The sequence below is a fragment of the Syngnathus floridae genome, chromosome 18, assembly GCF_059516105.1.
Source record: "Syngnathus floridae isolate MCC-2025c chromosome 18, RoL_Sflo_1.0, whole genome shotgun sequence".
Classification (NCBI taxonomy): Eukaryota; Metazoa; Chordata; class Actinopteri; order Syngnathiformes; family Syngnathidae; genus Syngnathus; species Syngnathus floridae.
Window position 1 is genome coordinate 5,928,669 of NC_142430.1, and position 15,601 is coordinate 5,944,269.

A 15,601-nucleotide genomic window follows, 5' to 3' on the forward strand; every position below is an offset into this window, starting at 1 on the left:
GATTGTTTCTTCCAGGAAGGCCTTTTTTTGTTGGCCGATCAGCGCTTATAGGAAAGCCGTTCGGGGCCGGCCCATCAGCGCCAGTATTGTCACAGCCGCTTCTGATAAAGCCCGAGCGGCTTCCAGGAAAGCGGAGATTTACCCTCCAAGCATTCCATCATTCCTTCAGCGCCATCTCTGCGCGCACAAAGTGAAGGAGGCGGGTGGGGGGTATAATAAGGATGCGGATCAATAAAAACCATATGGTGAGCATGCACACGCTGTATCGTTGAACGCGCGCGTTATTGTGCCGCCGCCAAGTGTTGACCTCGCTGTGGTCACTCCGCGACCGCCCTCGCTGAAACCGCATTACCGATTTATTTGTAGCTTTTCCTCCCGATATTCTCGTGTGTGTGAACTTTGCCCGTGACGGTAGGATGAAAAACGGTCCGGGATGCTGGGAAGGCCGGGAAACTCCACTGAAAACAATCAGTGCTTCCCAGTCAGAATACTTTTATTTATCTCCTCCCTTTCTTCTATCTTAACGTGAGGGGGTCACGCTTTGTGTTCCCGTCAGTAGAAAACAGGGGGTCCTCTGTGCATGTGTGTGTGTGCTGCATATAAAGAGCCAATCACTGTGTGGTACAGAGACTAAGCCCCCCAAGTACTACTGGTTTATAGGGTTCGGCTTCAGAGAAGTCACGTGACTTCCCAGAGAGAAAACGAGGGAGGGTGACGATGGTGGGGGAGACTGATGAGTGAAAAGGAGGTGACAGAAAGGGTAAAGAAGGTCTGGTGAGGGGAACGACTCAATGACAGATTGGTCAAGGTGGCGGAACCCGCAAGGTCATCTTAACCTCGGTACTGACGTGCTTCCTGGAAACGGAGCGCTGCTCGCATGAAGATGATTCACAAAATTGCCATGAGACGCTTGTTCCTCTTGAAGTGGATAAGTAGTTGCGAGGAAAGCGCTTCAAGGCTTCTATGGAAACATCTTTCATCCCTTTGCCCCGCCGCAAACGAACAGCTCATTCATCAACATTGGATTGGGATAAACTATAATGCAGCGATTATATGATTCAGATTGTGGGAGGAGAGTAAAAAAAAAATCCCATTTGTAAGAGACGTTACGAAGGTGTGTCCCAATATTACAGTCTTCATTTTACTGGACGGGTGACACCCTGCGTTGGGAAGTACCCTGAAAAGTCTCTGTGAGGAAGGGATGGGTGAAATCGGGCTTAATGCGAACCAGATGTGAGCAAGTCTCAAGCATTGATGTCAACACCTTTTAAGCAAAGAGCATCGTTGCCTCGATGTGCGTGTGTGTGTGTGTGAAGACTTCCCATAAACACCTGCTTTTGTGCAGCAATTGATAGTGAAAGAACCAATGAAGGGATGGGCCGGGGTGGGTGGGTCTATTTCAGGCCCCCAACAGGCTTTATGGTTATTGGAAAGGCGTTGCCGTCTCGTCATTGCTTCTTCCCAGAAAGGGGTCAATATTTCTCCTGCTTCATTTCTGCCTTATTCAATATTTTTCTCTGTGAGCCATGAAAGTCGCTGGCCACAAAGACTCGAGTGTGTGAGCGTCACGCAGCTGGATGGCCCCATTACATTACAAGCAGACGCCCGCTTACTGGCACTACGTGCGCGCGCACACGCTCTTATCAAGTGATTACAATCGCACAAGAGTGGGAAGTGCGTGCGTGCGTGCGTGCGTGCGTGTGTGCGACTGGAATTTGATCCAGTGGATTCACGAGTCCCACGCTAGTTGACGTTTTGACATGTGCAGCTGTACTGCAGTGTCAGTGCGTGTGTGTCAATAGCAGATGGTCCATAGAGGGCGCTCGTGAGCCACACCACCACTGACTATCGTCACCAGGTTTTAATTTATAACACTATTTGCATGCGTCTATCATAGTTTTAACCCAGAAAAACATTGTCTTGGATTACTGTAATACGATACTGTACATTATACTGTATAATACGTAATATTGATTGTTTTGCATTTTTAGTGTTATAGTATTATAGTTATAGTATTATGATTATTATGTTAACATTACGCTAGAATATTGAATATACAGATATTTTATTTTAAAAAGATAATATATTTTGTATCATACAAGTACGTTGTTTGTATATTATAATGAGTATGTGGCGCCTCCCAGTGGACAATATTGACACGTGCAATTTTGACCAGCTATCCGGGGATCAGTTAACCGTCCAGCATGAGGTCAAGTAAATGATTATGAATGCAATCGATCCAAAGTTCACTTCCATTTTGTCAAACTGTTTACGTTGCAGCAATGTCCCTCAAAACATTTTGTAGTAAGTTTAATTTTTGGGGTCGCGTCGTCGCTCTACCAAAACGAAGTTACTGCAACACCGGGAGCTCCGGACCATCCGAGTCCTGCAGGGCGACTCGTGTACGGGTTGTGGACCTCCGCAGCGACACGGTGACCAAACTAGGACCAGCGATACGCCGGGCCATGGCTGAGGCCGAAGTCGGAGACGATGTGATGGGCGAAGACCCCACAGTGAACGGTAGCTTCGAATTACGAGTTAGTTAGCCCAATTCATTCTTTTGTCTTGTGTATAAAACTATCACTTAACAAAAAAGGAACCTTGATGTTTCGTTTTTATTTAATTAGATGTTTAATTGAATAAAATAATAGAAAAAAGAAAGCCTGAATGTATATGATTATCTTTTTAATTGTTTACGGTTAAGAAATTAGGATTTTTAATTTCGTAAATAAATAGCAAAACATGAGCATAATTTTATCTATTTATTTTAATTTTATTGTCACATAATCCGTAATCTTTTGTTACTATTATGGCACATTTTCATTCCAAATACATAACATACTTAGTATGTAAAGGAGTTTTGCCTCTTTATTGCAGAGTTGCAGAAAATTGCAGCTAGTATGTTTGGAATGGAGGCAGCGCTCTTTGTCCCCTCGGGAACAATGAGTAACCTCATCGCAGGTGATTTGAAACACTTTATTCTCAACTATTTTATTTTTTGGTATGGGGTGGGGGTAGAGGTTGAAATGACCATCATGCTTCGGTCACAATAGTGATGGTGCACTGCAGGGAGCGTGGCGATGAGATGATCGTGGGCGACCAATCCCATTTGCACATCTACGAGCAGGGAGGCAGCGCTCAGGTAAACTGAATTTAGATCAATTGTGTTTATATATGTATTATATTTACATAATATACCTGCGTATGCAATATATATTAGATTTTTTCAAATGCATGGCTTTTTATGTTGATGCCGACACAGCTCGCCGGCGTCCACGCCACGACAGCCAACACTCTCGCCGACGGCACCTTCGACCTGGACGAGCTGGAGTCTAAGATCCGCCACGACTACCCGGACCCCCACTACCCCCGGTCGAGACTTATCTGCGTGGAGAACACGCATAACATACAAGGAGGACGTGTTATGCCGCTTAGCTTCCTGCAAGAGGTGTGCGAGTCCATATAATATCCGTGGGGCATTTATTTATGCAACTGCTGTTTTGGTTAATAGCTCATGTGTGTTCTCTCTCCGAAGGTGCGAGCTCTCGCCGACAAACACGGCCTGTCAGTGCACATGGATGGAGCACGCCTGATGAACGCTGTAGTGGCACTGGGGGTCCCGGTAACGGACATATTGCAGCACACACACACTGTCAGCGTGTGTCTCTCCAAGGTGACATTTACTTGTTAGTCATCAGAAGGTTAGCTAATCCTAGAAAGAAATTACAGTAGTTGTGCGTGTGAATTTAACAGGGACTGGGTGCCCCGGTAGGAAGCATGCTGGCTGGGCCCAGAGATTTTATCTCCCAGGCGGTGAGGTGCCGTCAAGCTCTGGGGGGTGCGATGGGTCAGACCGGCATCCTGGCAGCGGCAGGGAAACTGTCTTTGCTGGACATGGTCGAAAGACTACAGGAAGATCATGATAACGCAAGAACCTTCGCGCGAGGTGTCTTTGAGAACCCGCACACAGTCCTGCTATCCGTCGCCATTACATCAAAATGTTTTCCCCCCTAATAGCTTTGCAAACATGCGAGCCGCCCCTGTTTGCCGTGGACATGGCGGCAGTGGAGACAAACATTCTGCGATTCGGAATCCGGGAACCCGCCTTGAGTCCCGCGGAGTTCTGCGACCGCATGGCCAAAGTTGGAGATGGAGAGGTAGACGCGCTGGGCCAGGGAGTACAAGTCCTCATGTACCCTTATTTTCGGAATTTTGTGAGAGCCGTGTGGCATGTGGGCATATCAGCCCAAGATACGCAGTTGGCCATCAGGAAATTGCAATTTGTTGCCGGGCAGTGCTTGAAGAATAAATAATATAGGAGCTTGTAAAATGTTTGTCTCTTATCTTGAGAATCTCTTGAAAGACAAGCATAAACAGAGGAACCTTTATTTTATCATTTACACATCAATGAAAATATCAACAAATTGTTAAATGAGATAAATGAAATGAATTTAATTATTTATTTAATAGTAGTAAAATTAAGTTACAAATTACATGTATTTATTATATGTTTACATACACATTTGAATATATTTTCACCCAATCTACAGCCAACCTGGATAATCTGTTCTTTTTTAAATTCAAATGAAGCCATTCACCACAAAAAAATTCTTATTATAACCTAATATATTGAGTATACAAATATTTTATTTTAAAAAAGATAATATATTTTGTATCATATAAGTACGTTATGTTTGTATATTATAATGAGTATGTGGCGCTACCCAGTGGACATTATTGACACGTGCAATTTTGACCAGCTATTCGGGGATCAGTTAACTGTTCTGCATGAGGTCAAGTAAATGATTATCGATGCAATCGATCCAAAGTTCACTTCCAATTTTTCATACTGTTTACGCTGCAGCAATGTCCCTCAAAACATTTTGTTGTAAGTTTCATTTTTGGGGTCGCGTCGTTGCTCGACCATATGCCGGGAAACGAAGTTACTACAACACCGGGAGCTCCGGACCATCCGAGTCCTGCAGGACGACTCATGTACGGGTTGTGGACCTCCGCAGCGACACGGTGACCAAACCAGGACCAGCGATGCGCCGGGCCATGGCTGAGGCCGAAGTCGGAGACGATGTGATGGGCGAAGACCCCACAGTGAACGGTAGCTTTGAATTACGAGTTAGTTAGCCCGGTAACCAGCTAGTACCGAACACTCAGTGCACAATTCATTCTTTTGTCTTGTGTATTAAACTATCACTTAACAAAAAACGAACCTTGATGTTTCGTTTTTATTTAATTTGATTTTTAATTTAATAAAATAATAGAAAAAATAAACCCTGAATGTATATTATTATCTTTTTAATTGTTTACGGTTAAGAAATCAGGATTTTTAACTGAATAAATAAAGAGCAAAACATGAGCATAATTTTATTTAACTGCATTATTTCTGTATTCTATTTATTTATTTTCATTTTATTTTCACATAATCCGTAATCTTTTGTTACTATTACGGCACATTTTCATTCCAAATACATTACATATTAAGTATGTAAAGGAGTTTTGCCTCTTTATTGCAGAGTTGCAGAAAATTGCAGCTAACATGTTTGGAATGGAGGCAGCGCTCTTTGTCCCCTCGGGAACAATGAGTAACCTCATCGCAGGTGATTTGAAACACTTTATTCCCAACTGTTTTATTTTTCGGTTGGGGGGGGGTCAGGGTAGAGGTTTAAATGACCATCATGCTTCGGTCACAATAGTGATGGTGCACTGCAGGGAGCGTGGCGATGAGATAATCGTGGGGGACCGATCCCATTTGCACATCTATGAGCAGGGAGGCAGCGCTCAGGTAAACTGAATTTAGATCAATTGTGTTTATATATGTAATATATTTACTTAATATACCTGCGTATGCAATATATATTATATTTTTTCAAATTTTTATATTGATGTCGACACAGCTCGCCGGCGTCCACGCCACGGCAGCCAACACTCTCGCCGACGGCACCTTCGACCTGGACGAGCTGGAGTCTAAGATCCGCCATGACTACCCGGACCCCCACTACCCCCGGTCGAGACTTATCTGCGTGGAGAACACGCATAACATACAAGGAGGACGTGTCATGCCGCTTAGCTTCCTGCAAGAGGTGTGCGAGTCCATATAGTATCCGCGGGGCATTTATTTATGCAACTGCTGTTTTGGTTAATAGCTCATGTGTGTTCTCTCTCCGAAGGTGCGAGCTCTCGCCGACAAACACAGCCTGTCAGTGCACATGGATGGAGCACGCCTGATGAACGCTGTAGTGGCACTGGGGGTCCCGGTGACGGACATATTGCAGCACACACACACTGTCAGTGTGTGTCTCTCTAAGGTGACATTTGCTTGTTAGTCATCAAGGCTAGCTAATCCTAGAAAGCTAATCCTAGCTAATCCTAAATTACGGTAGTTGTGTGTGTGAATTTAACAGGGACTGGGTGCCCCGGTAGGAACTATGCTGGCTGGGCCCAGAGATTTTATCTCCCAGGCGGTGAGGTGCCGTAAAGCTCTGGGGGGTGGGATGCGTCAGGCCGGCATTCTGGCAGCAGCAGGGAAACTGTCTTTGCTGGACATGGTCGAAAGACTACAGGAAGATCATGATAACGCAAGAACCTTCGCTCGAGGTGTCTTTGAGAACCCGCACACAGTCCTGCTATCCGTCGCCATTACAACAAAATGTTTTCCCCCCTAATAGCCTTGCAAACGTGCGAGCCGCCCCTGTTTGCCGTGGACATGGCGGCAGTGGAGACAAACATTCTGCGATTCGGAATCCGAGAACCCGCTTTGAGTCCTGCGGAGTTCTGCGACCGCATGGCCGAAGTCGGAGATGGAGAGGAAGACGCGTTGGGCCAGGGAGTACAAGTCCTCATGTACCCTTATTTTCGGAATTCTGTGAGAGCCGTGTGGCATGTGGGCATATCGGCCCAAGATACGCAGTTGGCCATCAGGAAATTGCAATTTGTCGCCCGGCAGTGCTTGAAGAATAAATAATAAAGGAGCTTGTAAAATGTTTGTCTCTTATCTTGAGAATCTCTTGAAAGACAAGCATAAACAGAGGAACCTTTATTTTATCATTTACACATCAATGAATAAATCAACAAATTGTTAAATGAGATAAATGAAATGAATTTAACTATTTATTTTCTTTTAAATTATAATCAATAGTAGTAAAATTAAGTTACAAATTATATGTATTTATTATATATTTACATACACGTTTGAACTTTTTTCACCCAATCTACAGCCAACCTGGATAATCTGTTCTTTTTTAAATTCAAATGAAGCCGTTCACCACAAAAAAAATCTTATTATAACCTAATATATGTCCATGAATTTTAAATCCAATATTTTGCATTACTTTTAATGACATAGTTTGACTATAGCCAGCTACGTCATACATGTCGATAATAATATTATTAATCAACAACCGAATAAGTTTAGATGTGTACCTTTATTTGTTTATTTTTTTGACGAGTGTAGAAAAATGTACTGGCAGCGGTGGGATTCGAACCCACGCCATCGAAATGACTGGAGCCTAAATCCAGCGCCTTAGACCACTCGGCCACGCTACCGTGGACGGTAAAGATGGCAAATATTTGTCATTACATATGTGACCAAAAAATATCGACTAATTTCGTTTCACAATGTAGCCATGTTTTTATACGTCGAATTAGCGAATCCGAAATGTAATGAAGCAACAACAAGGAAGGAGACACAAGCCGAGGCAAATGGTGTCTGTTGAAATAACACTGTCGAGGCAGGGCATGACGTTTGAAGGGATTTTCTTAGACAAAGGCTTTGAAAAAACTATTAACTGTAAAAATACCAAAACTGCTAAGTGACGGGGTTTTGGCTTTCAAGTGTTCAACGTGCGACCATTTCCGCTACACAACTCAAAGCGCTTCCGGGTTCCGAATTATACATCTCTCCATGATAGTAGGTGTTTAAAAGTGTCACATTTGTATAAAATATGTCAAAAGTGTTTAATTTATTTAATAGCTTCCATTGCATCTATTTATTTATGTATTTATTTATTACTGCCTCTCTCGTGGGGCGTTTGTTTTGCTCTTTCCGACAGCCTGAAAAGGCTGCAGACCGTGTGGGGCGGGGCTGTCACTGAATTGTTACGTGCCGACAGTCCACATCGGTGTGGCGGCTGGTGGAACCGTCGCGAGAAGCCCTCCCATCGAACCGCTTGCCTCGGGACCCATAGGGCTCGCAGGAGAGGCCGGGAGGAATTCGTCGGGGAGAAGTCGTCAAACTGTGTGACAGCTAGTCGCCGAGAGTGGTTTTTTTTTTTCGACTCAAGAGGAGCGCTTGTTCAAACACAGTGTCAAGATAAAGGTTTGGTGGGTTCATTTAACGCATGCATATCATATTGGATGAATCTTGATGCCCGTTTTGAGTGTGGAGATTCCCTTTGCAGTATGCTGCAATTGAATATAGTGGATCCATGACAAGCATGGTCCACTTTTGTCCCAGCTTCAGCACACTATTCAAAACATGCAGAATCAGCTTGCAGAATGGTACAACAGGGTGGATTAGTGGCTAAGCACGGACGTTTCCCATATCACTCCATCTTTGTAGATATCTTGCATATACTACTGCTTTTTCTTTATATTCTTTTTACATGTTTACATGATCTCTTGTGTTCTGAATGCCCATTTATATATATTCTTTTTACATGTTTACATTATCTCTTGTGTTCTGAATGCCCTTTTATATATATTCTTTTTACATTTTGACATTTTATCTTGAGTTCTGAATGTTCTTCTATTAAACCGTTCTTAGGTTCACGTATTTTTGCTTCCTGCGGCCAAATTTGGTTTTGATTGATACATAGGGGGGCTGAGATAGATGGGATGTCAATTAAAATGCTGGAGGGGCTTCACTGGAGCCACAAAAAATTCTGACAGGGCCTTTACTATTTATTAATATATTGCATGCTTTGAATGGGGGGAAGGTTGCAGTCTGGTGCACTCGTAAAAGTTGATTTTTCCTGTTCCATGACTTACAATAATGTAGTTATTATTATTTTTAATTTAGCGCATCGGTGGACACAATGGAGGACGAACTGATGTTCAGCATGGAGGAGGAGGGCAGTAGCAGCAGGTCCTCGGACAAAAGGATCGCGCCCAAACATCGGGTGTCCTCGCTCACCGACGATGATGACGGTGAGGAGGACGACGGTTTCATCTGCTCCATCCTGGACGACCCTGTCCGAGACATCTGCCACTACATGCAGAACATGGTCAACAACCACCAGCTTTCAAACTCGCTGCCCAAGACAGAATTCTTGTACAGGGTGAGAATGCGTCGCCCCCGTTATACATCTCGAATCCGAAGTGGTTCTTATTTGTCCCTAGTGAAAAAAAAAATACACAAAAGTGCTGTAAAATATTTTGTATTTGTAGCCACTTTGAACAAGTTTTGAACAAGAAAGCACCTATACAGAATATACTAGAAAGTGTGACATTTTTGCTGCATGCTTTGCATGTGAAAAAAGCAGGGCCATCTAGTGGACACGAAAATGAAATTCACGAAAAAAAATAGAAATTATAAACATAATTTAGTTTTTATAATTTAGCTTTATTTTATGTTAAGATAAAGCTGGCATTAAAAATGCCCTATTTAATTGTTTTCAATAGGACTTTTTTGTCACTAGGAACAAAATGTGTGTGTTTTTTTGTGTGTGTAGCTTTGCTGAAGTTTGTCTTGTTGCATTTTGTGCTCTGCTGATGAAAAGTGGTGCGTTTTCTCCACCTTTTCCCTCACATAGAATCAAACAGAGCATTTGGCGGAAGGTTCGTACCACGTTTTGTCTGAGAGTGCACGGGTATGTTATACAACTTAAATTACTATTCTGTATCGTCCTTTCACTACTGATCATCTTTACGACTGTCCTTCCCTATTTTGGGTTGTCTAGTTCCTTGTATCTCTCATCTTTCACATTTTTCTGTTTTCTGTTCTCATCTGCGTTATTTATTTTTGGGAACTGACTTCATTAAATACACTCGTAAAGGGTTAGTTTAGTAGTTAGTGAACGTGGCGACGTACGAGGGAGACGTGCGCCTTACCCCCGGCCGCTAATGCATGAACTTACTTGACATGATGAACGACCAACCCCGCCCGTTAGGGAAGTTATTTTAAGACACGGGTGCAGATAACTGAGAGAACTCACACAACGTGTCATCCAACATGCTTCCTCGACCAATACAAACAAGTCGTACTCGCGCTTGTTTATGTTGGTGTGTCATCAAACTGACTGATAAAAAAAAGTCAATTTGCCGTTATAATGTGCAACTCATCACATGTAATGATCAAAACAGTGCAACACTTTTGTTTTTTTTAAATTACAGATATAAGTTAGAAAGCAAACTATGGTAGCAGTATATCTAAAAATCAGTTTCTATCCACTTTGAACACACTTTTAAAAAAAGACTGAAAAACAAACATACAAGTTCATTTTAATTGTTAATAATAGTTATGTGCTTGTTACGACAGGAGACATGGAAAAACGCTATTATGAAGGCCAAAGCCATGCCGGACCCCTGGGCCGAATTTCACCTGGAGGACAAAGAAACCGAACCCTGTTTGCGCTACAGGTGGGAAGAACATTTTGAAAAATTTGTGCTACCAGTCAAAGATATGACATCATCTTGTCTATATGTACTTATCTCCTTTATTGCTTACATTCTTGCAAGCAAAAGGAGAAATGGCTTTTGTGTGCTATTTTGGGACACATTTCCCTTGTGAACAGGAAATGAACTGAGCAAATTTAATGTCACCGCAAAAAATAGAAATGCTCCTTTGACCTAATTTCTTTTTACAGTCTTACAACCAGTATGAGAAAAGAGCTGAAGCTTGGAAAGCTTCACCGCTCGCTCGCATCTGGTTCAGACACGTAGCGCCATAAAAAGCATTTGGCAGACGAACAATGCAGGAGGGATTTATTTCACGTAGAATGTCTTATATAAGCCACACAAATTGAAGGACTGGCAGCTATTCATGTGCTCTCCTCCTCCTCCTGCTCCTCCTCTTTTTTTTCACTGTAGTATCGTGGAGCCAAAGAGCACATTGTGTTCTCTGCAAGGCAAAAACAAGTCTTGAAATGTTTGTGGAGTTGAGTTCCTCCATTTTGAACAGCGTTTACTCATTCCCTCAAGCTCACATCAGTGCCAAGATAAACAGGCACGCTAACCTGCTGCTACACATTCACGGAAGATGGCAAAGATTAACTTTGGTGATAATGCCACTTGTTTAAATACAACATTTTTCCATCATAGTTAGTTGCTTTAAAAATATACATCACATCTTTTTGTTATAGTCAGCCATTTTCAGTGGGTTTTTTTTTTCAATATTGACTGGCTTTTTTTTTTACGTACAACCCTTTTGTGCATTAAAAATATTAGATGCATCCATTTTCTCAGCTATTTATTGCATATGCTTTAACAATCAAAATGCATTGCAGGTATAACGCCATCACAGGTGAGTGGGCTCAAGACCGAGTCCACATCAAGATGGCTGCACAGGTATCAATTATCAATAAAGAAAGATGGAGTTTCATTCTATTTAAGACTTGATTATTTTTATCTCCAACACAGCCATTTGGCAGAGGAGCCATGAGGGAGTGCTTCAGAACGTAAGTGGAACGAGTCGAGTACCCATGTTTATGTTTTTAAAGCCGTAAAACTGGTCTCGGCTCTCAGGAAGAAGCTGTCCAGCTTCTCGCATAGCCACAACTGGAAGACTGCCTGTAACTATGTGGCCAAGCGTTACATGGAGACGGTGGACCGGAACGTCTACTTTGAAGACGTCCGGCTCCAGATGGAGGCTAAACTTTGGGGTGAGGAATTCAATCGCCACAGGCCTCCCAAACAGGTAGATGAGACCACATGACAAGATTACGCTTTGAGGCAGAGGAGGTCGTAACATCTGGAAATGTTGGCCAGGTGGACATCATGCAGATGTGCGTGGTGGAGATGACCGAGAGGCCCGGAAAGCCACTCTTCCACCTGGAGCATTACATCGAGGGCAAGTACATCAAGTATAACTCCAACTCAGGCTTTGTGAGGGACGACAACATCAGACTGACACCACAGGTGAGTTGATGGCAAAACTGCAAATCATTTCTGCCATTTGTGAATCTTTCAATCTGATCTGTTGTCAGGCTTTTAGTCACTTCAGCTTTGAGCGTTCTGGCCACCAACTGATCGTAGTGGACATCCAGGGCGTTGGTGATCTCTACACCGACCCTCAGATTCACACAGAAAAGGGAACCGACTTTGGCGACGGAAATCTGGGTACGTCTCTCTACTTTTTTATCATCATATGGGTTGAATTCAAAGAATCTTTTGCGTGGCCAGGTGTGCGAGGTATGGCGCTCTTCTTCCACTCTCATCTCTGCAACAAGATCTGCAAAAGCATGGGCCTGACGCCTTTCGACCTGTCCCCGGTCGAGAGGCAGCAGCTGGACTGCACCAACAAACTTCTGGTTGGCGCCCGCCCCTCGCTCGCAGCTTCCAACCTGCCTCAGCTCTCCTCACCTTGCCCTTCTCTCACGTTAGAAATCAGCCAAGACGGTGCTGAGAGGCTGCGAGGAACAGTGTGGTTCTCCTCGCGTCCGCACCATGTCCGGCAGCCGGGTGCCGCCGCTGCTGTCCCGCCTGTCCGAGACATCATCCATGGACGAGAGCATGAGCGACACGGACTCGGTGCCCTGCTCCCCGCTGGTGGCGCCCGCCTACATGGCGAGGTCTCCGGCCGGTGTGTATCCCAACTATTGCTAATTTAACTATTATTTTTTCCAATAAGGATTAATTTGATCGATCAGTCAGTTCGAACTTCACCATTCAATCTCTGTTCAGCTTTTACAGGGTTATCCTTCACCGGGATGTACGAACAGGAACGAATCGATAACGCAGGGGATCACAGGGTAACCAGATGAAACTTTTTATGGTGGAGTCCAGCGTGCTGAAGACTCACATTTTGGGTGTGTAGGAGTCGGACAGCGGCGGGGACAGCGGATACCCCAGCGAGAAGAGAAGTGAGGGAGATCCCAACGACCGCCCAGATGGGGTAAACAATCCGACACAGACATATTTATGTTCAGAAATTGTAACCCTGCTGCAGTTGTGTATTTTACTCTCTTTTTCTCCACACGCAGTCGTTTTTATGATGCATGTCTTATCTCAAAACACCGTAGGCCCGCCACCACTACCAAAGACATTATTCTGAGTCGGACGAGGACAGTGTCAGACGGGTAAAGCAACATACGCGACGCCGGTGTGCTGTGTTTAATCAACAGATCATTTAACCCCTCCCTTGTTTGTGCACTAGAGGGCGCTGGTTGCGATACCGAGAGCCTACGAGAACTAAAATTCAAACAAAAAGCATGCGTGGCATGGCCCTGTGGAGCTTTGTGTCTCTAATGCCAAATACAATATGGACAAAAGTCTTATGAGCAGCTTGCTTTGTCCCTAAAAGCCTGTCCCAAAACTTTTGTCCTTATAGTGTTGATCCACATTGAAATATTTGGTTGCAATTGTAACGTACCGAAAAATCAAACCAACCATCTACCTCCTGCGTTATTGTGTGTGTGTGTTGTGTCTTTGCCTTTGTTGCCATGTGTGTGTGCTCCCCATTCATACCTGCCATGTGCTCCTCAAGTTGATCAAGGGGTACAGCTAGTTAAGGGTGCTTCATCGGTGGTGGCGCCATTAAGAAGTCGCCTATAAATTGTTTGTGTGTATGTCTGTGTGCATTTTCCACACAGCTGACGGAAGAAAAGTGGAGCTTCTTCCACTCGTCCCGCGCTCACGTGCACAGATCCTCCTGCGTTGCCACCGAGATGGAGCGACTCAACTCGCTAATGCAGAAGCGTATAGGGCAGTCTATCCTTGGAAAAGTAAAATGACAAAACTGAGAAAAATAATCCACACGGTCCCGAGAAAATATCTATACGGTGTTTTGATTTGAACATTGCTGGTGTCCAGGTTCACCTGGCCATGGTGCGCTACCATGAGGCGGGACGCTTCTGCGAGAAGGACGAGCAGTGGGATGAGGATTCGGCCATGTTTCACCTGGAGCGAGCCGCCCAGTGCGGCGAGCTGGAGGCCATCGTGGCCATCGGCCAGTGCTGCCTGCAGCTACCCCACCACATCCTGCCCAATATGGAGCTGGAGGTGCCACTTCCTTGTCCTGTCTCTTTTCTCTCTGACCTCAGTTTGACCATTAAAGTTGTTGCGTCGCTTTCAGGACAACGCCGGAAACCGAATGAAAGGCTTCAAGTATCTGCTGCAGGCTGCCGAAGCAGGCGACCGATCATCTATGATCATCTTGGCCCGAGCTTTTGACACGGGTGTTAATCTGTCGGCAGACAGGTGGGTAGAGCTCTTTGAGGTCTATGTTTCCTTGTGTGAAGATGTTCTAACACTGCCCTCTAGAGGAAACGCTTCATTGGTGCAAAATATTTCTCCAGTATTGACTGAGCCTCAATTCTATGACTTTTTATTTTTTGCAACAGACATCAGGACTGGCAGGAGGCAATCCGCTGGTACGACAGCGCGTTGAACATGGATGAGCACGACGAGGGCGGCGAGTTCGACGGCATGCAGGACGAGCCTCGTTACCTCCTGCTGGCCAGGGAGGCTGAGATGTTTATGGTGGGGGGCAACAACCTCACGGCGGACCCACAGAAAGCAGGTGAGAGCCACATAAAGCAACCACAACAATATAATCAACTTTTACAATTGCTTACACATACCGCAAGATGGTGGAAAAGCACTATATGAAGCTCCTCAACTTACTTGAATATACTTGTTTGGCACGAAGATCATAAGATTGAACCCCACCCTTAACCTCTCGCATTGTCTTTCCCTGCAGGCGACCTGTTTACTGAAGCCGCAGAAGCTGCCATGGAGGCCATGAAAGGGCGCTCGGCAAACCAGTACTACATGAAAGCCGAAGAGGCGTGGGCGCTAGTAGAGGAGTAACTCGACTTGTGCACACTTTTACCACGAAAGAAAAGCGCTTCAAGAGTCCCGCCTGACCCAAAACGAGTTGCGTTTACATCATTTTTTATATAACAGGTTTTTAGTTAAGTGCTTTGCGAGTTTGCATGTTTAATTCAGACTTCCAGCATTTAAGCTTCATCTTGTTTTCTGCGCCAGATTCTCTTTTTTGAGGGAAAGTTGCTGTTTCCATGTTGAGTTTGTCTTCTGTGAATGTCGTCCATGGAGCCAAAACCAATGCAATTGTTTACCTAACACATTACTATTAGAAGAGTGTGTATGAAAACAATAATTACTTATGTGACTGCAAAAAAATAAAGTTTGCATTGAATTTCATGAATTGCGTCACCCTATTGAGGAAAAGATGTTTAGAAATTGGATGGATGGATGCATACTTATTGTAGAATTTTGGGGAAATTTGTGGTTTGTTAAGTGGAACAAACCCAAAAATATGTCTTGCAGCAGGTAAACCCTCTAATGACAATAATAATAATAATAAATTAATTACTTCAAAGATGAGTAAGGATTTCAAAATTATATACATTTTTAAAGTGAGAATAAAGCTTCAGGGCAGATTTTGTTTTGCGCGATTTTATTACCTGTA

At 44.0% G+C, this 15,601-nt stretch overlaps 3 protein-coding genes and 1 non-coding gene across 6 annotated transcripts; 3 read left to right on the forward strand and 1 right to left on the reverse strand.

Annotated features, from left to right (window-relative positions):
- Positions 1 to 2,203: 2,203 nt before the first annotated feature.
- On the forward strand, positions 2,204 to 4,332 carry LOC148382534 (uncharacterized). Its single transcript, XM_088360613.1, is given in 8 exon segments — positions 2,204 to 2,265; positions 2,267 to 2,520; positions 2,878 to 2,961; positions 3,054 to 3,142; positions 3,263 to 3,448; positions 3,536 to 3,673; positions 3,754 to 3,946; positions 4,018 to 4,332. Coding segments are annotated over 8 exon segments (1,287 nt in total). The 5' UTR covers positions 2,204 to 2,218; the 3' UTR covers positions 4,314 to 4,332.
- Positions 4,333 to 4,802: 470 nt separating this feature from the next.
- Positions 4,803 to 6,997, forward strand: LOC148382535 (uncharacterized). Its single transcript, XM_088360612.1, is given in 8 exon segments — positions 4,803 to 4,853; positions 4,855 to 5,113; positions 5,529 to 5,612; positions 5,709 to 5,797; positions 5,910 to 6,095; positions 6,183 to 6,320; positions 6,417 to 6,609; positions 6,681 to 6,997. Coding segments are annotated over 8 exon segments (1,296 nt in total). The 3' UTR covers positions 6,977 to 6,997.
- Positions 6,998 to 7,475: 478 nt separating this feature from the next.
- Positions 7,476 to 7,557, reverse strand: trnal-uag (transfer RNA leucine (anticodon UAG)). The gene has a single exon. It is a non-coding gene; the product is annotated as a tRNA-Leu (tRNA).
- A 267-nt stretch (positions 7,558 to 7,824) lies between these two features.
- eef2k (eukaryotic elongation factor 2 kinase) lies at positions 7,825 to 15,333 on the forward strand. Of its 3 annotated transcripts, XM_088360530.1 has the most exons (20): positions 7,825 to 7,921; positions 8,064 to 8,334; positions 9,032 to 9,290; positions 9,765 to 9,821; positions 10,490 to 10,590; positions 11,457 to 11,517; positions 11,590 to 11,627; positions 11,695 to 11,866; positions 11,938 to 12,087; positions 12,156 to 12,288; positions 12,352 to 12,479; positions 12,553 to 12,751; positions 12,853 to 12,920; positions 12,986 to 13,063; positions 13,191 to 13,247; positions 13,761 to 13,892; positions 13,981 to 14,169; positions 14,243 to 14,367; positions 14,511 to 14,689; positions 14,870 to 15,333. In XM_088360530.1, exons 3-20 carry the CDS (start codon positions 9,048 to 9,050, stop codon positions 14,977 to 14,979), a joined length of 2,220 nt encoding a protein of 739 aa, XP_088216656.1. In that variant the 5' UTR covers positions 7,825 to 7,921; positions 8,064 to 8,334; positions 9,032 to 9,047; the 3' UTR covers positions 14,980 to 15,333. The 3 variants fall into 3 exon arrangements, with proteins under 3 accessions (XP_088216656.1, XP_088216657.1, XP_088216658.1); XM_088360531.1 differs by lacking the exon at positions 7,825 to 7,921 and having other exon boundaries at positions 7,927 to 8,329; XM_088360532.1 differs by lacking the exons at positions 7,825 to 7,921; positions 13,191 to 13,247 and having other exon boundaries at positions 7,927 to 8,334.
- Positions 15,334 to 15,601: the final 268 nt, after the last annotated feature.

Coding starts and splice junctions, on each gene's coding strand:
- eef2k (XM_088360530.1), top strand. CDS start 9,048: ATGGAGGACGAACTGATGTTCAGCATGGAGGAGGAGGGCAGTAGCAGC. Junction 12,921..12,985: donor ATAACGCAGGGGATCACAGG/GTAACCAGATGA, acceptor TTGGGTGTGTAG/GAGTCGGACAGCGGCGGGGA. Junction 14,170..14,242: donor TGCCCAATATGGAGCTGGAG/GTGCCACTTCCT, acceptor CGTCGCTTTCAG/GACAACGCCGGAAACCGAAT.